Source organism: Hippocampus guttulatus, chromosome 11 (assembly GCF_054856545.1).
Source record: "Hippocampus guttulatus isolate MCC_2025c chromosome 11, RoL_Hgut_1.0, whole genome shotgun sequence".
Lineage (NCBI taxonomy): Eukaryota > Metazoa > Chordata > Actinopteri > Syngnathiformes > Syngnathidae > Hippocampus > Hippocampus guttulatus.
In genome coordinates, this window is record NC_141271.1 from 6968176 (window position 1) to 6990347 (window position 22172).

General features: G+C 42.7%; 1 protein-coding gene across 1 annotated transcript; it reads left to right on the forward strand.

Moving 5' to 3' along the window:
* Positions 1–1382: 1382 nt before the first annotated feature.
* Positions 1383–21404, forward strand: ccdc80 (coiled-coil domain containing 80). The gene is made up of 10 exons (XM_086124167.1): positions 1383–2703; positions 4088–4285; positions 4376–4821; positions 6839–7174; positions 9020–9176; positions 11269–11405; positions 14765–14916; positions 15294–15397; positions 18418–18501; positions 20622–21404. Exons 1-10 carry the CDS (start codon positions 2052–2054, stop codon positions 20930–20932), a joined length of 2577 nt encoding a protein of 858 aa, XP_085980293.1. The 5' UTR covers positions 1383–2051; the 3' UTR covers positions 20933–21404.
* Positions 21405–22172: the final 768 nt, after the last annotated feature.

Genomic DNA, 22172 nt, shown 5'->3' on the forward strand with positions numbered 1-22172 from the left:
GATCTGTAACAGATCAGTTCGCCATGATGTATGAAACCTTTTTGAAAATGTCTGTGGGAAGAACATCAAGACAGCAGTGGGAAGATCAGTTGGTGTAAAATATCCTCCAGGTGTTTGGCATTAAACTGTGCCGGGATGTTTAGTTGGTTTTTAGATGTAGCCAGCGTGCCTTGATGAGGAAGGACTGAATTTTCTCTATGAAATAAAACAAAGAAAAGTCATGTTGGCAGAGTGAAGTTCAGGTACAATTGACATAGTGGGATTTGGTAGTCTGTCAACAGTAGAAAAGAAAGTGTTTGAGCATTATTTTGGTTCCTCGGTGTGATGTTTGAGAAGCAAGACCCCATTGCATTCCTCAAATTATAAGTGTGGATATATATTTTTGAAAAAATTGATGTCAGAATGAATCTCAAGAGTCGATTCTCGGCACCTGCGTTCAACTTGGCGACCCTCTCTTTTTTTCTTCTTTCACCACCCTCTCATTTCTCCATGGAGATCTTTGCTTTCTAAAAATAACCTCCAACTTGGCGTTTCTTGCATTTAATATTTTCATATTAAAGTGATCGACCAGCTCACTGACTAAACTACAGGTCAGGGTGGCGGTTGAGGAAAACAAGTCATGAAGTTCAAGTTCACTGGTGTTTTTCTGAAATACGTTTTTTGAGAGCTTCTCTCTGATTAATTATGTGCACAGAGATAAAGCTATCAAAGAAAGCACAGCAGTGATCAGAAAAGGCAACATTGCTCGGAACAACCTTCTCTACGTTCATACCTTTTGATATGATGAGGTCCAGGGGTGCGTCCCATTTCATGTGTGGGATCTGACACATGCTGACTTGACACAGTCCTTTTGCCCCTCTGCCCTGGGGGTTGTTAACATGGATGTTAAAGCCATTAAGAATGATTAGGCAGTCATTTTCAATACAGATTATGGATAACATTCAAACCATAAAAAGGTTTGCAAGTATTTCGGTGGCATGTAAAAATCTACAATATGCTTTATTATTATTATTATAATTTTTATTATTATTGTTGTTGTTATTATTATTATTGTTATTAAAATAACAATTTCATCAGAATGGAAAACTGCCTTTTTTTCGATGAGATGAAACAAGTGGGGAAAGAAAGAACAAATAAAGTTTATTATATTTTTTCCAAAAAGATATTTTTTAAGTCCAATGTGGTGTGGGAAATAGTCTTAAAACTAATAATAATAATGGTAAATAGTCGCCGTGTGTGTCTTTTTTCCAGTTTGCAATAAAAGAAAAAATACCCACGTGGAGAGGTGGAAAGGGGTAGGGGTGATTTTAGGGGCGTTTCTGTGTTTGCTTAAAAAGGAGGAACTTGACACTAAATGATCCACTGTGATCGTTGTAAGCAGCAGGAGGGAAATATAGTATGCTTTGTTTTTTGTTTTCATTATTATTTGTACTTGTACTTTTCAATTGGGGGGGTTAGAGGTGGTGCTGAGTTCAAAGGCGCCGGGAAAGGGGAGCTTCTTACCGAATTGGCAGAGAAGTGCGCATACTCAGGACATTTCATGTGGACATTTCTTGAAGGCTGGGGAACGGAACTCAGTGAGTCGCTGAATTCCTTCCACTTCTGCTCTTCACCTTGAGGATACTTATGGGGAATTAAATACTGCATCTGAGTGATGATTTATTGCTTTCTTAAAACCAGGCGCGAGTCACCAATCTCCGGGACGTGACGTGGACCATAACTTTCTTTCTTTCTTTTTGGGTAAAGCAGCAACTTCATCAATCTGCTGTATGGATCTCCAACAGGTTTGATTTTTTTTCCTGTCAAAAATGATGAATAGCACCAACATCTCCGGGATTTTATTATTTGTGGTGAATTTTTGGGTGTAGTCGCCCCTTTACGCACGAAAGATTCTTGTAGTTTTTTTGGAAGTACATGTCGGCATTCTGTGAGACACTCATTGTCAGATGTTCACTTTCATCTGGAAGAAATCAATTCTTCTTCAAATGCTCTAAAAAGCATGCTGAATCTCTGACCTCCACCGGGAGAGTGTTCAGCGACATCTCGGCAGAATGTGGCGGCTTTTGACTCTCACTTTGGCGCTATTGTGTCTACTGACATGGGCAGGCGAAGTCGACAGTTTCAGGCGTTCAATTCGAGCGCATTTGCGCCAGCGACCCAGGCAGGGGCGACTGCAGGTGGGCAGGGGGCGCCAAGTTACGCGTGTGCGTCCCGGATTCGGTTCTGCCATATCCGTTCATAGCGACAAGAATGGTGAAGGCATACCAGCAGATGAGGGCACACCAACAACTGGGGTTGTGCATGGCAAAAGAGTGCCGGGGACAAGAAGAAGAGTCGGGGGGCACCCCCAGGCGCGGATGCTGCAAGATGAGGGGGCCCCCCGATCAAGGGCCAGGGTGTCGCGGATGCCCAGCAGTGCCGGTTCACCCAACCTGTTGGCCAGTTTCGCGGGGAAAAACCGTGTGCTGGTCATCTCAGCACCTCACGATTCCGACGGCTATTACCGGCTGATGATGTCCTTGCTGAAATCCGACGTGTACTGCGAGCTGGCCGAGAGGCACGTCCAGCAGATCGTCATGTTCCACCAAGAGGGCGAGATGGGCGGCAAGGTGCGGCGGATCACCACTGAGGGCAAAGTGATGGAAGAGCCACTGGACACCACCCTCATCCCGAGACTCATGAGCTTTCTCAAACTAGAGAAAGGTACACTTTGGATTTGGTTATTACTTTTACAATGTTTTTTTTTTCTCCTATTTGCTGAAAAACTCATCTATTCACTGTTTTTGTGCGCAAATGCTGTACTTATAGTGCACTATAAAACAACCTCAGCTGGATACAAAGTGCTGTGCATAGAGCAAAAAGAATTCACACAACAATAACAAATAAACGATACATCAATAACGAAGACCATAGGAAGCATAAAAAACAGTAAAACTAAAAAAATCAAGTTGCATGCTGAGTCAAAAGATAAAGAATAAAAATGAGTTTTAAGACAAGTTTTAAAGATGGGCAGCGAGGATGCTTGCCTAACGTTCAACGGGAGGTCATTCCAAAGAGAGGGACCAATAACAGAAAAGGTTCGATCCTCTTTGAGCCTCTGTTCGGGCAGGTGCGTCGGGGCGGAGGAGTTCAGAGAGGTAAGGTTGGGCAAGGCCATTTAAAATTTTTGAAAACAAACAATAGAATCTTAAAAATACCTCTAAAATGTATAAGGAGCCAGTGAAGGGATGCCAGAATAGGATTTATGTGCTCCCTCTTATGAGTACCAGTCAAGAGGCGAGCAGCAGCATTCTGGACGAACTGGAAATGCTTCATGCGACTCCAAGCAATAAAATCATTACTTTGGCACCACCTTGTTGCATCTTAGTGTTAAGGAACTATGTCGAAGTCAGTTGAAGAGTTTCCTTTTGACAAAAATAGAACTTTACCACCATATTGTGGAATCTATAGGCAATTATAAACCTGGTGGGGGTGTCAATTACAATGGGATTTTGTAATTCATCGCAGGGCTTGTTTCCCTGTCCCCTGAGAATAGTGGGGGTTCACTCTGCCCGTTTTTCCAAATATTTCTTATTCGGACAACTTTTGACTTTCATGCCCTACATTTGGAAACAGATACTGTATCTGTACTTTCTACTTGGTACTTTGCCAATATAGGGTTGTTACATTTTCAACCTCATCAAATTAGATGGATTATTGTTCTTAAAACAACACTTAGATTAGATTCATCGAAGGCAAAATTATCTCTGAAGTATCAGAAAATGCCTCAATGCATGAGGTTGATTGAAAACTGAATTGTCTTTGATGTTGACGAAACGTATCACATTGTTCTTTGTTTGTCATTATTGCCTTTGGTGTTTCCACAAGGTTCATTAAAGTATGAAAATTGTCTTTGAAAATTACAAAAACGGGCACATTGGGTTAAATTGTCTTCAGTATTTCCAAAAATTATGCATCCGTAAATGTATGTATGCTTCATTGAAGGATGAAAGACATATCCCTTTCATCCTTCCCTTGGTGCAATCTGTTCTCGTTCTAAGCTCAACCCGAGTTTCACCATCGTGTTGTACTTTGTTGTATTCTGTAGGTAAGTTTGGGATGGTGCTGCTGAAAAAGACCCTGCAGGTAGAGGAGAGGTACCCGTACCCTGTGAGGTTGGAGGCCATGTATGAGGTCATCGACCAAGCACCAATGAGGAAACTGGAGAAAATTCGCCAAAAAGGCTTTGTCCAGAAGTGTAAAGGAGCTGGCGTTGAGGGTCAAGTGGAGGAGGGCACACTTACTGGTAAGAAGCATCAACCCAATGTCAAAGTCTTTAACTGGAACCAGATTTTGAGGCAACATGACTTACAGGATGTAATGTGTGCATGGACAGTGATCACACCTGTAGGAGGAAAACCAGCAAAGAAAATCCTGAGAAAGCCCACAACAACGACATCCGCGACAACCACGACGACGACCACTGCTCGGCCAACAACAACCCGGCCACCAACTACGACCACGACAACCAAAGCAACGACCACCACGACAACCAAAGCCACAACCACCACACGAAGAACCACCACCAAACGAACCACCACCACCACCACCACCCTGACACCAACCAAAGCCCACACCCAAACCGTGCTGCTCCCTGCCCCCAGAACAACAGAGGACCCATATTACTACAACCAAAGGGAGCATTACCCAGGCAAAACCACCCCGTCTGGAGACAACCACACAGACAAGGTGAACAAAGATCCCCACAATCACAAGCTGGTACCCGCTACAAGGAAACCGTCCAAGATCAAACCCACCAGGAAAAAGAACGAAGGGGAGAAAGTGAGTAGTATTTTGCCGTAATAAACTTCCTTCTGGTCGTTGGTCATGTTGAAGCACTGATTTCCAAAGTAGAGGACAGTACAGAGAGTAATTTCAGTTCAGTTGTATTTAACTTCAGTGCAATATATTTGCATTTATTTACAATTGTTTCTTTTCAATCATTAATTTGGGTAGTATCCATCCATCCATCTTCCGAACCGCTTGATCCTCACTAGGGTTGCGGGGGGTGCTGGAGCCTATCCCAGCCATCTCCGGGCAGTAGGCGGGGGACACCCTGAATCAGTTGCCAGCCAATCGCAGGGCACACAGAGACGAACAACCATCCGTGCTCACACTCACACCTAGGGACAATTTAGAGCGTCCAATCAGCCTGACATGCATGTTTTTGGAATGTGGGAGGAAACCGGAGCACCCGGAGAAAACCCACGCAGGCCCGGGGAGAACATGCAAACTCCACATAGGGAGGCCGGAGCTGGAATCGAACCCGGTACCTCTGCACTGTGAAGCCGACCTGCTAACCACTGGACTACCGGGCCGCCCGGGTAGTATCCAATACATTTCAATTGAATCATGATTCAATTATCATTTTTTATTTTACTATGGGGCGGCTCCGTGCCGCCCCTCATTTTACTAGTAAAATGAGGGGCGGCACGGAGCCGACATCACGACGACCACGCGCATCGTCGTGATGTCGACGCGCGTGGTTAGCGCGTCGACATCACAGTGCAGCGGTTCCGGGTTCGATTCCAGGTCCGGCCTTCCTGTGTGGAGTTTGCATGTTCTCCCCGTGCCTGCGTGGGTTTTCTCTGGGTACTCTTTTTTTTCTCCCACATTCCAAAGACATGCACGGCAGGCTGATTGGACACTCCAAATTGTCCCTAGGTGTAAGTGTGAGCACGGATGGTTGTTCGTCTCTGTGTGCCCTGCGATTGGCTGGCAACCGGTTCAGGGTGTCCCCCGTCTACTGCCCGAAGAAAGCTGGGATTGGCTCCAGCATGTCCCGCGACTCTTGTGAGGATAAAGTGGATCAGAAAATAGATGGATGGATAGATTTTACTCTGTTCAAATATTCTTTTCAGGAATAAAACCTTGATGAACACTTGGGCCTACCGCAAAACTGTATTTTAACGTATGTCATTATGGTGAATGCGTTAGAGCTAAATATTGTTTTTGATGGTATTTGGTTCAAAAGGTTCGAGAACTACTGAGTTAAAGGTCAAGGATCTGACCAAAGAAGCCAGGGTAGCTCATCTACTGTATAGGGTCTACGTCACTGTCAGTCCAGTGTTGCCCTGCAATGTTTATCGTTATTTAGCAGATTTTTTTTTTCCTGTGGATTTTTACCGTACAGACTTACTGTAATGCTGTTGCATGTGGGAAAGAAGAGCCACAGTCGCCAATAAACTTTCAAGCCATTTACTAAGCACTGGGAGAGCAGTTAAGCACAAACCTAATGAGCGCACTTCCACATATGCCCCATGTAAAAACATAAACGGCACAATATAATGTGTGTTCGTCAGACTCTTATAAAGGATGTCAGGTTATCCCAAACTCAGGTTTAGAACCAAGAATGTGTTGCGTGTCCGTTTGTATTTGGTAGCCGATTGTTTGAGTAAAATGCTTGGAACATGCAAGCTCCACACAGGAAGGCCTGCCTTGAACCCAGAATATCTGAACTGTGAGGCAGATGCCTATTGGGTTTTATATGAAACAAAATATTTATATTGAGTTGAGGAAACTGCCATTACATTCAGGACTCCTTTTTTTCTTTACTTCAGTAAGTCGACCCCAAAATCGCCGTACACCCCCTTCAAGATCTTAACAGACTTAACTCGCCCATGAATCATGTAGACATGACTGAAAACACATGACAAAATAATCTCCAAGGGTTGCGCGCATCACAATTTGGGAATCCCATATACATAGACCTGGACTATGTATAGTCAAGAGACAGAGACAGATTGCCATTCAGAAAAAGTGGATTATAGCTGTGAACTAACGAACTATATTCATGCAGATGCTGACAAACGAGTATGAGGAGAAGTACAACACCGGTAAGCCCACCGTCACGTATCCCGAGGAGGTCGACGGCTTTGCCGACATCAGTCCCACCAGGAAGGGGAAGGCCAAGCACGACAAGAAGAAGAAGAACGAAAAAGCCGCCAAGAAGGCAGAGAGGAGGGGCGGAAAGGCCGGCAAAGAAGGCAAGAGCGGAGGGAAGAAGAACGGAAAAAAGCTGTCAAAGTACCCGGAGAAGGAGGACTACCCGAAACCCACCAAAAAGCCCACCCCGTCTCCGAAGGGGTCTCTGGACTCCTTTTTGGGCTACTTTGAGAACCGAAGGCGACTTCTGGTAAGAGAAACCCTTAAACCTTGCTTACCTTCCTATTTCCAGTGTTCACGTCCAGCACACATGCCCGAGGAGATAAACCCTACTGTTAGCGTTTGCTTTAAAACCCGACGTTGCCAACATCTGGATCCAAGTAACCCAATCCGCTCCAAAAGCTTGGTCTCAATAGCTATCAGGGCGCATTCCGTCTTAGCAATGACACATCACAATATTTGTGTAATACAGAAAACAGCCAGCAAGATTAATCGTCTGTGACTGCAGCATTATCAGCTCCTTTTCCAAGAGTATGCACTGTGTAATACATCTTATATCCTTCAAGATAAGAGCCACCACTCATGTTTTTGTACTTGGCTAATCCTCTATATCCCTTGAGCTTGTACTGCAGTATATTCTAGATAATATTACCTTTCCAACCAGTGCGCTGCCACAGCCAATTAGCGTGCAGTGAGAGATCATCAGGCGTGCCAGGTCAGGGGAATCAATCAATTTCACTTCAGTGGTGCAAAAATTATTGGCCAACTACAAATTAGGAACTTTGTCCAGCAATCTACCCTACTGGCCCGAATATAAGACGGCCCTGAATATAAGATGACCCCCTCTTTTTTTTTTTCCCAAGACTGAAGTTTGAAAAAAGACTTTTTGAACACCAAATAATTTTTTATACAGAAAATAATTACAGTACATGTGAAACAAATGATTAGAACAATATATTTGAGAGAAAGAGCATGTTCGTTTGCCTCATTCAAATCTTAATATCTGAACATTTAAATATGTAAACTAAAGTGCAATCACATTCGTAAATGAATGGCCTCTGGTTTTTAAAATGTAAATTACATCATAACTTCTCCTCAGCTGCCGGTTAACCTGGCAGATGTTCGACCTACTTTTCTCCAGATTGTCGCTACGTTTCTCCATTTTCTGTTATCTCTTCTATTATTTTCTTCTCTTTTCTTTCTTGCTGCTATTTTTTATTTTTCTTCTTTGTGCTACCGCTATTTTTATTTTTATTTTTCGTGACAGGGGTTCACTTTGGCCTGGGGAGTCAAGTTCAGCATTCGCTACAATGATATCTGGCGCCATCTAGCGTCGTGAATGGGTATAATTTCTAGACTCGAATATAAGACGACCCCGACTTTTTCAGTCTTATTTCAATGCATAAAACACCGTCTTATATTCGAGCCAATACGAACTGTCAGGGACGTACATTGACAAGCAGAACAATGAAGTAGAATGTTATTCTGAATGTTCAGAACTCCTGCTTTGAGGGAAATGGCGTACTGCGTTGAATCATACTGATGTTAATGCTGATAATGCGGACGTGTGTGTCAATGTCGCTCAACTTCCCATCGTTTACGTCAGTCACATTTGTTCGTGTACAGACAGCAAACTTGAGCATGAACCACCCAACAGCACCTCAGCCAGTACACTCCACTTCGCATCAATTGTTTCAAAATGCAAGGAATCGCACACTCGACAGAAGTCTTTCCTGAACTCGTGTACAAAGTAATCAAAGATCATACATTTCTTTGAAAACTTGAGTCATTTTCATTGTTCAATCAACAACGACACTTATCCTTAATGTGGCAGATTAGTTTGTCCGTGTTTGATTTTTAAGGTTCAAGTGTAGCTGTCAGCTATGTGCAGCTGTGTGCAAAGAGACTGTGTGTCTCTGTTTTGCAGCCACCATAGATTGTTATCACATAGGCAGGCTGGGAAAATATAGCCCATCCTCCACTTGCAGGTTAATGTAAACACCAACTCCGCAGTGAGTGACCTCTACGTATGAACCCAACCTAACCCCCCCTTCTTCTTCCTATCCTCCCAACCCCCCACCCCACCCCTCCACAGCTGGTGACATCACCCAGCGAGGAGAACAAGATGTATGCCCAGCAAAGGGACGAGTACTTGGAATCTGTGTGCGAGATGGCCATCCGGAAAGTTTCCATCATCACCATCTTTGGCTCACTCATCAACTCCACCATGAAAATCGACCACTACCAGTTGGGTAAGGAGCGCACACGTGCGTCACATTCGGCCAAACTATGCACAAAAGTCTTCCCACGACTTTTTTTTATGGGGGGGGGGGGGGGGGCTACAGCCAGCGGGTGCGTGCTGTTGCTGAGTCATACGCCCACTCAGCAAATGTTTTCCAGACTTCTAGTCAACGTGTGGGTTGAGATTGCAACTTTGCTAACACTCCACCGCACTGCACTTCACCCTGCACTCTCCGAGGTTTTGAAGGACTTCATTCAAACCTCTCGCAAATGTGAAACAACTTATAAACCATTGCGGTCCAATAAAAATCATTTATTGCCGAGCACCATGTCTTTTTATTGGAAACACGACAAAATGGAATGAATATTCAAAGATGAGAACAGTTGGAGATCGCAATGTCTGGGTTACTTTGCAACAAAGTCAACTTATTTGGGTGCGAGAGGTAACCTTGTTCTGATCCGGTAACAAATCAATTGAAGAATTGATCAGCTTTTGAATCTCATCTTTGTTTTCTACAAAATCAATGTGAATGAAATACATTTTGTGGGTTGTTGAAGCATTTCCCAAGGAGGAATTGATTTACTTTTTGATCTCGAACAATTTTTCAACACTTAAAATCTGGAAGCATGAAAAGGCTATTTGGGGTGCGGCTTTGATTTTACCAGAGATTACAGCAAATGCTTTGAGTTTCGCTTCCGTGTAAATCGATTACTCATGGTTCCAAAATCTAAACTCTGCAACATGCGCATGAATTCTGTCTTCTGTATTACCCAAAACAAAGCCTTTATTTTGGATCTTGATCTGAACCCCTTTTTTTTTAACACGGATAAAGACAAATCAATGACTTTGGATTATGATCCAAATCCATATCTAAAATTTTACCTGAAAAAGTTACAAACTGAGTTCACCTAAATCTGGAAGCTTCAGTGTACCACAACAACCTAAATAATGTGTTACTAAATAAAGACAAATTGAGATACGTTTAACCCTGATCTGGATCCACATTGCGAATTTTGAAACACTGGAGGCAAACAAACTGTACCTCGCTTGCCTGTAACAAAGCCTCCGACAGTAAACGCTTTTCACAGTTGTGCAGTGGGCGTCATTTCTTACATTTCCAGACATTCTTAGGTTAGTGTGTGACTCTGTAAAACTTTATGAGTCCGCATGTCCCACCACAAGACAAGGTTTCATCTGCATGGAATTTTGGGCTGAAAACTGGAAGGTGATGTCACCTGTCCGTGGCACATGCTGTTTTTTCCACTTTCAAAAAAAAATATGTGTGTGTGTGTGTGTGTGTTTGTACAAACAAATGCTTCTTTTTGTGCCTCCACTCCCTGTTGGATTAAGATGACCTCACTGTCTACGGTTTTGTTTGTAGAAGATACAATGTTTCAATGAAGATTTTGTCTTGTTTGAAATTTCGAACCAAATCACTAACAATGGATCGTTTCCCTGCGACACACTTGATGGTCTCTCGCAACCACGCTCATGTGAAGTTGTACAGTGGTTGGGAATCACTGGCCCAAACGCACACGTTTCTGAGCAGATGACACACTGTCAAACTGTGCCTGACCAACACATCTGCACAAACTGTATAAGCTGTCAATTATCTAATTAACTTGAGCAAATCTTCCACTTTTTGGACATTGGATATTTTTTGCATTTTCATAGGTCAAAGCTAATAAATGACCCATACTGGTTTCGTCAAATCAAGTAAATGCACTTTATTTAGGTTATCTTAAATTTTCCTAGTTCCAGTTGATTCCAAGTTCAATTCCTAGCCTTTAAATCAAATGAGAATTGTACGAAATGATCTTCAGTTAGATGTACTTTTGCCTCTGAATGTCTGCGAGTTGACTCATTTGGTTTGCCTTTGACCATCACCTCTTGGTGGGAGGGAGGGATGATTAAAAGCTTTAACGTCTCCAAACGGCAGCAACTTAGAGTCAACTCCAAAGTCACATCCCGCCTCGCCAAGCGGTCGGGGAGTCAAAGCAGCTCTTTGTTGAATTTGTCCCTGATTGACTCTGCTGCTGTCCATCAAATATTTACTTCCCTTCGCGTTCACTCGAGAAACTAGTGACTTTCTTCTTCTTCAGAGAACGACAAGCCGATGAAAGGACTTCGTCAGGAGGACCTCGTGAACCAGGATCTGATCACCGAGTTGAGGAAGGAGTTCAGCATGATCTACGATGACTTCCACATGGTCCTCACTGACACAGACATGAGAGTCAAGGTGAGCTGCTTGGACCAACATGCCATCACAACCCAAAATACCGCTATTGTCCACTGACCACGCCCAAGTTCACTTGGCAGACTGACTCTTTGAAGCACAGTCAAGTTAAGTCAAGTCAACTGTATATATAGAGCACTTTCAAACAGCCATCGCTGCATACAAAGTGCTGTACATGGAGCAATTTAACATATACAATAAACAGTAAAACAAAGAATTCCAGAATTCCACTCACTGAAATAAGGCACCCACTGCAACTTTAAATTGGAAAAAAAAATGGCAAGTCATGCAACCCTTACCAAACACGCATGCTTGTGGAATGTGGAAAGAAGTAACAGCATCCGTACCCAGCATGCACAGGGAGTAACATACTATATAAATTACACCTGGCCGAAGAACTTCGAACTCCCAACCTCAGAACTCCGTGACAAACGCGCTAAACAATATTTCACGGTGCTGCCCTCTGGATAGAGCACAGAAAAGCAATAAAATCAATGAACATAGAAAAAGACAAATTGGCAGATAAACAAGACAAGCCCAATAAAAATCACATAAACACAAATATGCAAAAGCAATGTTTTGGAAAGCCTCCATTCTATCAGGATTTTCAAAAAAGTGCTTCCGACACCAGTGTTTTTGTCAAAGTCAATCACTATCCCCTCACAGCAATATGAAAATCAACAAATGAATCCAGTGGAAGTAAGTGACATACAAAGTTAACAGGCCCCAAAAATGTTTTCCTCACCCACACGAAAATACTTTATCACCTTGATCTGCATTTTTTTTTAAATAACAAAAAAAAAAAACACCCTCGTTTTTGTGGACAAAAGGTAGGGGGTGGGGGTAAGGATTCATTTTCTCTGTCGGGTTCTCTCAGTCATACTTTATAGCCAAAAGATGCTTCTGTCCATTACAGCTGTTCATTGATTCAGCTGCTTTGTACCAATGCTAAAACTATCACGTGATTAATGCTAGTCCCTTTTTGAGCCATCCATGATCATGTCCTTTGAACCCTTTCAAGCACAGCCGTCACTACAGTGGACAACTTTTTTATTTGTTGTTATTTCTTTATTTATTCATGAATCATCATTAATCAACACAACAGTGTAAATGCGCCGGACTTAGCATAAATGCTAGTTTTCTTCCATCGTCCCAAGGCAGGTTTCTTAACAAAAACAGTTAATATAAAATAATATACACAACACATACCATAAAAGACGGTTATCAGGTTACAGTTTATCATTATTTGTGCATGAAAGGGTTAAGGACATAGTTTGTCTTTTTTCTTCTTCTGATGTTAATCCTCTATTTAAACTCTTGCCACCCATCCATCCTTCTCACAGCATAATATCCAGACGCTGTCAAAACACCACCTCGATGAAAACACGGTTAATTCACACGACACAACATTTGCTCGGCGGCTACTTGTATACTGTACATGTGCGCACTCGCCAGGAAACAAAAATGTCAGCGGGTTGTTTTTGGACGTGTGCATCAAAGAGGCTAGTGTTCGCTCGCTCTGCTGACAGCGGCGTCTGTGGACCTGCGAGGATGTGGGTGGGTGGGTGTGAATAGTCGATCGGGAGTGCAGATGGATTCACCCTAGCCTGAGAAATCAACATTGGATGTGGTTTAGAAGCGTTGGATACAACGCTCAGCATTCCGGGTGTTGCTTCCCAAAAGTGAGGATCAAGAATGTCGGATATGTGGAAGGCCACACCACAATGATAGGGGAAATACGCAAAAAATATAAATAAAAAAAATCACTGGAAACAATTTCTTTTGCTTTTTGGAATCAGTTCACTCACCAGCCATGTCCATACTTTTTCTCAAACCGCTTATCCTGTTCAAATTCATGCAGGGGAGACCTCAGAATGGGGCTTGAGTTGGATTTCTTTCCATGCCAAGTTAGCTGCATGAACCACTACATTACTAAGAGAATTTTTACTCTACCCTTGAGTTCATTTGAAAGGCTAGACACGACAACCAGGACTGGTCGTAGTATAATCACAGGATGTGAATGGGGTTTTGTATGAATCACTTCACCAGAGGCTCTCAAACATTTTGGGTTCAGAGACACCTTACCAATTAACACACCAATTAACACGTGCACCCCTCAATGCCATTTTTTAACAGTTCACCCTTAACCATGATTTGTTCCTTAGAAAGGAACTAGAATGAATTAATTATGGAATTAAATTAAGCTTGCAACACAGTTAGCACATCCACCTCAAAATTCTGAGTTCAAATACAGGCTCGGCCTTCCTGCGTGGAGTTTACATGTTGTTCCCGTGACTGCGTGGGTTGCTACGAGTACTCCTGTTTCCTCCCACATTTCAAAAACATGCATGGTGGGTTAATTGAAGACTCTTAATCGTCCCTGGGTGCGATCGTGAGTGTGAATGATTGTTGTCTTGCGATTGGCTGGCAATCAGTTGAGGGTGTACCCTGCCTCTCACACAAAGTTACTTGGGACAGACTGCAGCACGACCCATGTGAGAATAAGCAAAAGAGAGAATGATTTTGAGAGATGGATTTGCACTACTTCCACTAAAAACAGGGCGACAACATTAGTTGTGTTTACAAAAACACAGTATTGCCACCTTCGTGTTATGGTTGACATACAATAAGTATCCCCTGTACAACTCCACTTCAGAAAAGAGCGTGAGAGAGCAAGAAAGGGCATGTACATGCACGGATGGCAGATTTATGTGGTATGTCACAATCAAATCCAGACTTTTTAATTGGCCCAAAGCTCAAGTAGGGAGCTACTCTATGTGGACCACTTCACTGTTTGTGGGGTGGGATATGATATGCCATCTGATTTTTGTTTATGTATGGAGCAAAGTAAGTGTTGTCTCATATGTAGTGTATTAATTGTCCCCGACCCCCCTCATGCACGGATGCTTTTTGGGGGGGGGGGGGGGGTGGAGGGGGGGCGAAGCTCTTTGAAAGGATGAGGACGATTATTTCATGAATAACGATGGAGGGACGATGACAAAAGGGGTACCCAGGTTGTGAACGGAGGACGGATGGGCAAAATAGGCTCAAGTGCCCATCTCTGGGATGGGGCCGTCCACCACTCAGCTTGCAGTATGTGAACCACTACACTACTACTGGGATTTTCGATCACAGCCTTGTCAGGTTGAAAGATGTTCGCCGGTAAATTGGTGTTTGTGAATTAGGGAACTGAGTGGCAATCGATCCCTTCTCATCTGTCTCAGTCAACAATGCCAACCACACTACTACCAATAGCCCATTTCCACAAGCTTAATAATTTACTTACTAAGTGGCTGTCACAACTCAACAACTTCATTGGAAGAGCACGATTGATCAATCAATATCTCGATTTCTTTTGCCAGCAATCCTACGAGGTTCCCATTGCCATGAAGGCCGTGTTCAACTACATCGACACATTCTCCTCCCGCATTCGAGAGATGGAGCAGCAGAAGCGAGATGGCATCGTTTGCAAGAAAGAGGACAAGCCCAGATCGTTGGAGAACTTCCTCTCGAGGTCAGAACTCAAGAGTGGATCTTACATGTTTCTGTCCCTGCTTGGGTGGTCCCAGGAGCCTGTTTCCTCTTTTCAAGAGTCCGAGCCTGCACTCCGCAATGAACTCAACCACAATTTACAGTGTTTAAAACCCTCAATTGGCAGACAGGGACAGCCTGTTTGTGTTCTACAAATTTAAAGTCAATTAAATTACAACTATCTCCGTAACAGTAAATTATTGAGGATATACATTTTCCTCAATGTCTTTGATGGCGAGGGAGACTTGAACTCCCAAGCGGGTTTCGTCTGGTATTTCGGGCAATGGTCAACCAAAGTAATTGTGCACTAGTGCGGAGTACGCAGCATGACATCAGCCCCTAAATTTGTCGTGACCTTAGGTTCCGCTGGAGGCGACGTCTCTTCATCATCTCCACCCCCAACGACGAGGAGTGGGCCTATCAGCAGCAGCTTTATGGCCTGGGCAGTCAGGCCTGCAACCTGGGTGAGTAGCCCTACAATCGATGGAATACTAGCGGCTGATACATCTGCTTTGAGGAGCGTTTTCTCTTTGAGGAGCGGCACTTCTTGCACTTGACTTGATAAAGCTTGTCAAACAGGCCAAAGATGGCTAGCATTAACACTAACAATTTATGGCCAAAGTGGGGAGGGAAAAAAAATGAAGCCCACCACAATAGGACAAAGGCCCCATTTTCACCAAACGCTACAACCCAGTTGAGTTCACCACGGCTCGGTAAATCCTTCTCAGCCGTGTTGCTGCGCAGTGGGGGTGACTTCAAACCAGACCACATGTGTCACAAAATAATTACAGAAAAGAAATGTGACAGTGTCTCTGAAACAACAAAAGCTGCTTTGAATCCTCCTTCCATCCTAATCCGAAGTACAGTTGTACTTTTTATTGCGTTACAAGCTCTCGTGCGCTTTTTGTTTGCACGCCGCGAGCCAACATTTTTCTTTTTTTACAAGCAAGCTTCAGATACACCGATGCTCGAGTTAAGTGGACAGGCAGCGGATGATGTATATTGTCCGAACAAAAATATAAATGCAACTCTTGTTTTTATCCTTAGACAGCTGGCCAAAGTAAAACCTCTCCTCTCTCATGAACACTTTGAGACAGTAATTCATGCCTTCGTCACATCCCGGCTCGATTACTGCATTGCCCTTTACTTTGGAGTCAGCCAGTCCTCCATTAAGCGCCTCCAGCTGGTCCAAAATGCCGCTGCTCGCCTCTTGACTGGTACTCGTAAGAGGGAGCACATAACTCCCATTCTTCACTGGCTCCCCATACATTTTAGAGTTATTTTCAAGATCCTATTATTTGTTTTCAAATCTCTAAATGACCTCGCGCCACCTTACCTCTCTGAGCTCATCCGCCCCTACACACCTGCCTGGCGCCTCAGGTCTGCGGACCAGACATTATTGGAGGTACCGAGAAATAAACTGAGGCTCAGAGCGGGATTTTTCTGTTACTGGTCCCTCTCTCTGGAATGACCTCCCACTGAACATTCGGCAAGCCTCTTCGCTGCCCATCTTTAAAACCCTCCTCAAAACTCACTTGTATTCTTTGGCATTTGACTCAGCATGACTCAGATTTGTTCTTGGTTTTGCTGTTCGGTGCTTTCTACCATCTTTGTTACCGATTTGTTGCTTTACTGTTGCATATGTTAGTTGTTGAGTTGAGTTATCCCATTTTTCCATTTGATGAACTCAAAGATCACTATTCTGAGATTCAAAACGTTAAGATACATCGAGCCACCTCTGCTACCTACTTGTAGTTTCTTATTCCATTCAATTGTAGCAATGGTTTTGGAGGGCTGAGAATGTTCCCAACACCCCACACACCAAATGAAAAAGAGCAGAAGCACCTTAAATCCATTAATGTGCTTTTTTTTTTTTTTTAATTTTCAAAAATCTATTCCTTTCATTTCATAGTATTTCTCTTGGCTGCATTGATTCCAGTAGTATGTGGCCAATAATTTGTTTTCATCCAGACCGATTCCAGGTAGGTGTAACCATGCTAGTCGAAGCTGCCCAGGACCTTGAGACTCAGTAGTCCTGGCCAAAGTACACCAGTACAGTATAGGGACTGTTGCTTCAACCAATCAGTTGTAAAGTTCACCTCAAAGGGCCAGCTAGCTGGCCAACAATAACGGTCGGCATTTTCTCGCCCTTTGATTGGTTGGTCGGGGGCAAGCCAAATTTGACTTGCAAAACATTTCTGTCGTGATCTGTACAAAATTAATAAAAGAGTATAATTGTAAGGATCTCTGGCACAATTGAGTGCTGTTATTTAGCATTTTTGTAAAATATTGACACTTTCTAACAACGCGATCATGGTGGTAAGAGACGATTAGGTTAGAAAGTCCCTACTGAAGACATAAAATGGCTTTTTTGCTTGTTTTATTCCATACACACAATTCCGTCCTTTGTACTATGGAAAGTGCTCATTTTTTTCATCCAATCAGCGACTCCAACGCCATTGAACTCAAGAGTGCGACTGCAACTGACACCCAAACCAAGGTCGAGCGCCCAGGTGTCAAACTCAAGGCCCGGGGGGCCAGATCCGGGCCGCCATGTTATTTTATTTGGCTCACGAAAGAAAATCACACGTGTCAACTTGCATGAACTTGCTAAAATCGATACCGAAATGCCAAATTGTCATGTATCATAAATAACGTTTAGATTTTGCATATAGTACATGTAGAATAGGATGACCTTATGTAATATGGATTTGAATTCAATTGGATTGGATTTTGTGGTTTGTCACATACAGTATACTCCTACAAAGTTTATACTGTCGTTACAAAATATTTAGTACGCCCAGACTCATCCAGCACCATGTTGCTAGATCTTTTTGAACAGTTGTATCACATAGGATAGGCAGTCTTGACCCAGTGAATAACTGCGGATTCTTTAGTGTGATGCAATATATTCTAACCCCGTGGCTCCTTTGAGATGGACATCCTTTAAAATGCATGAATATATTGTTGATAATAATCCTAAATGCTTATTTAGTAAATCCTAGACAAAACATGGCAGCTTTTAATGTCGGATGTGGTCGCTGGAGAAAAAAATAAATAAATAATGTTTTTAAAAAATGAGTCTTATCAGTATGTTGCGATGTTCTGTAAGGACTTCATATTGTTCTTGGCTGGGGTTCAAGACTGCTCCACTCCCTTCTTTTTCCAAACAAAGACCTATCCTGCTGATGAGGCTAAAGAAAAAAAAAAGTTTCGTCTTGATATTCAGCACTTCGCCACAGTTCTAAAACAGCATCGAATGTGATTTTTTTTTCTTGTCTCGGATGAAAAAAAGCTCCTTGGCCACATTCCGCACAATCCTCGGACACCAGCACCACCTTCTCCTTTTACCGAGCAACCGCTTAGGAAGATTCCCATAATCAACAGCCACAATGAGGCTATTGCGGATACTGTACTGCAAATTGTTATAAGATGTGTGCTTTTCTTTTAATGGGCGTTGTATGTTTTTTTTTCCTTTTTGAAGGTTTGAGGCACATCTCCATTCTAAAGCTGGTTGGGACAGAGCTGTCGGACATGGGCGGAGTTTTGGAACTTTATCCTTTTAATGGTAAGGACCTGGAAAAAATGAGAAATACCGTGTGAACACCAACACCTCTTTCCGCCTTGGATCGGATATACACTACTCCCAAAAAGTTTAGAGAAATTGGGCTTTTGGGTGTGATTTAAGAAATAATCTAAAATGCCCAAGTCTCTTTACCGGTGGATTTCATTTGACCATCTCTCAACATTTTTAACTGGTCAACCTTTCAGTGCTTTTTGCTCGACTTCCTGTTCTGTAATCTTGAGCCGAGGGCAAAATTGACCATAGGTGCTTCATCCACGAATCGACCAATTGAGCGGTGTTTTAAACAGCTGAAACATCATGCTGCTCACATTTCGATATCATTGGGATCAAGGTGACACTTACTATAACAATTGAGAAAAACTACCTCACTGTTGTGAGGTTTTGAACAGGATGTTGTCAGAGTACCGTATTTTCCGCATTATAAGGCGCTTCGCAGTATAAGGTCAATAAAATAGGCCTTCAATGAATGGCCTATTTTAAAACTGTTTTCATATATAGGGCGCACCACATTGACTAGTGGCTGCGGTTGTGTCACGCATCCACAAGATGGAGCTACTCTGCAGAGAATACAATACAACCCAGCTGTATTTACATAGAGCTTTCACAACCGCTGCAGCTATAACAAAGCGCTTTACAGAACACTTAAAATACTACATGCGAGAAATCAGAATAATGATCCATGTATAAGGCATATCGGATTATAAGGCGCACTGTCAGCTTTTGAGAAAAATGAATGTTTTTAGGTGCGCCTTATAATGTGGAATATACGGTAAATGGCCACTGAACAGAGTGTCATCAGCAGCTTTCAACAGAACGACAGTACTCAGAGAGACTTGACGAGTCACAGAAAGGCAGAGAAGTGAGTGGATGTTGTTGGAAATGTACTGATAGATTCAGGGTTCAAAAACCTGCTGTGAATTTTGTTATTGTTGCACTTCTAAATATCTGTTTTCTTGATACATCCTGTGGCTGTGTGAAAATAATGGCCAAATTCCACTCAGCCGGATGTTTTTTTGTTGTTTTTGTTTTTCCAATCCAGGAGCTACATCTGTTACAGCTGCACTTAGACAAATGCAGTGTTGAATCAATTCTTAGTTGAAAACAGCGTGGGGCGGGATGCTTCCCAGAAAGGTGCCTGACTTTCTAGAACAGCTTTTCTCCATCAAGACGTACTTGCACCACATTCCCCAGTTTTTTTTAATCATCTCCGCTCAACGGTTCTCCAAACAGAAACGCCTCAAATGTTGTTACCACTTCAGTTGCTGCAATTCACTGCATAAAGCTTGCGTGCATCACACGCCATTAAATAAAGGTCATTCCATGAAGTGGACAATAATTTAGGCACCAACATTTTGGGGAAAAGGGACCATCTATTTATTTATTTATTTATTATGTTTTTAATTATGTATAATTTGAATAGACCAGTTTTGATCAACAGTACACTTGCCATTAGATATTTTATTTGTCACATCACACATTTTGCTGTGTCGGGTACAATCTGTTTCAGATAATCAGGCACCTGAAAACCCCCCCTATTTTAAAAATATTAATAAAGTCTGATTAAATGTTGTCATATTTGATTTGAAAAACGTATTTTCTGATAAGATGAGCAACAGGGTTACGTTGGTTTGAGTGACACACTCCATTATGGATGAAAACTTGGTCTACCATTGTCATTAGATGGAATTTCTGCTGAGTCATGTCAGCTCAGCTTTTCTTATTCTCTTTCCCTTGAGTTGCGTGTATGCGACCATTTCTGAGTTTAGTTACAACTGACCAAACCAAATATCAACAAAATCATTCCACATAAACCTGATTCGAAACGTATTTCATCTGTTGTATCTGATGCGTAAATTGCTCATCAAGAGGGAGGCACAACATTAAGAAACCATTACGGGTGCTGAGAACCAAATGGTCTTATGATTTACATTTACAAAATCCCTCTGACTACAGCAACCGTTACATTTTGTCAGATGATAACTAACACAAAATGTATGTTTCTGAATTTGGTGAGTGGATGATTTGTCATTTCATTTGGCGACAGAAAATGTCCACCAATTCTGCAGTGACCCACCTAATTTCTACGGTTGCGTCCCTTCCAGGGAGTGCGACTGTGGAGCGCGAGGGCCTGTCAGCCACCCTTGTCAAGGACATGAGGAACTACTTCCAGATCAGTCCAGAGTACTTTTCCATGCTGCTGGTGGGTAAGGACGGCAACGTCAAGTCCTGGTACCCCTCGCCCATGTGGTCCATGGCCATCATCTACGACCTAGTGGACTCCATGCAGCTGCGCCGGCAAGAAATGGCCATCCAGCAGTCGTTGGGAATGCGCTGCCCCGAGGACGAGTACGGCGGATACGGCTACCACCAGCACGGCTATCAGGACGGTTATCACCGGGGCTACGGTTACTAGCGGCTTTCTTGATGAGTGGGTGGATGCGAGACACGCACAAGCTAATGCTGCTTCTGTTTGAAGTTGGCGGCCCTCTAATTTTGCCTCCCTGACCGAGCAGATGAGGTCATCGGGTAATTTTGTAGCACTAAGTGGAGGCTTTAAAATGATAGCTTTCACCTAGCCACTTCCTCCAAATATAGCTCTGTTTGGCGCCACTTCATGCTAATTTGCGGGAGGCTCTATCTAATCGCAGCCAATAAAAGCATAAATGGGCCTGAAGGGAGATGTATTCTAGACTCCAATTAACACATTTCATATTATCAACTTTGAAACATATCAAATCCTGCTCACATATTGTCATACATGTATTTATTGGACTTTTGTTGCATTCCCCATTGTTGCAGGTTTTTAGCTGCAGCATGATTGCTTTTTTGGGCTGCATTTTATTATTTAAACTTATGTGCCTTACAATAAATTCCTTTTTCTTGGATTTTACTGCCTGGTTTTTATGTTTATATATTTTTTTGCTTGACACGCAAGTGAAATATGACTAACATTAAATATTTCAGATTGGCCTTTTATGCGAATATGGTATAACTGCCTGGTTTTTATGTTTATATATTTTTTTGCTTGACACGCAAGTGAAATATGACTAACATTAAATATTTCAGATTGGCCTTTTATGCGAATATCCATCCATCCATCCATTTTCTGATCCACTTATCCTCACAAGGGTCGCGGGGGGGGGGGGGGGGGGGGGGGGGGTGCTGGAGCCTATCCCAGCTGTCTTCAGGCAAGTTTTTGGAATGTGGGAGGAAACTGGAGTACCTGGAGAAAACCCACGCAGGCCCGGGGAGAACATGCAAACGCCACACAGGAAGGCTGGAGCTGGAATTGAACCTCTGCATTGTGAGGTTGGCCCGCTAACCACTGGATCACCGGTCCGCGCTATGTGAATATGTTTGTAATTTACTAAATAATACATTCAAGAAAGATGAAAACAATAAAAATACAGAATCCAATTTGATCATTTTAAATGACCAAAAATAAAATGGTGGATTTGAGTACTGTAAATTGTCCAAATGTGTGAATATAGGATCAATACAACTAAAAATACAATAATATATAAAATGACAGGCAGCAAGGTGGGATAGTGGTAAGGATGGCTACAATGTAGGCACAATGGATGCATGAATGAAATCATCGCGCGCTCTCGCTCTCTATATATATTTATGTATTTTTTTTCTTTTTAAAAAAA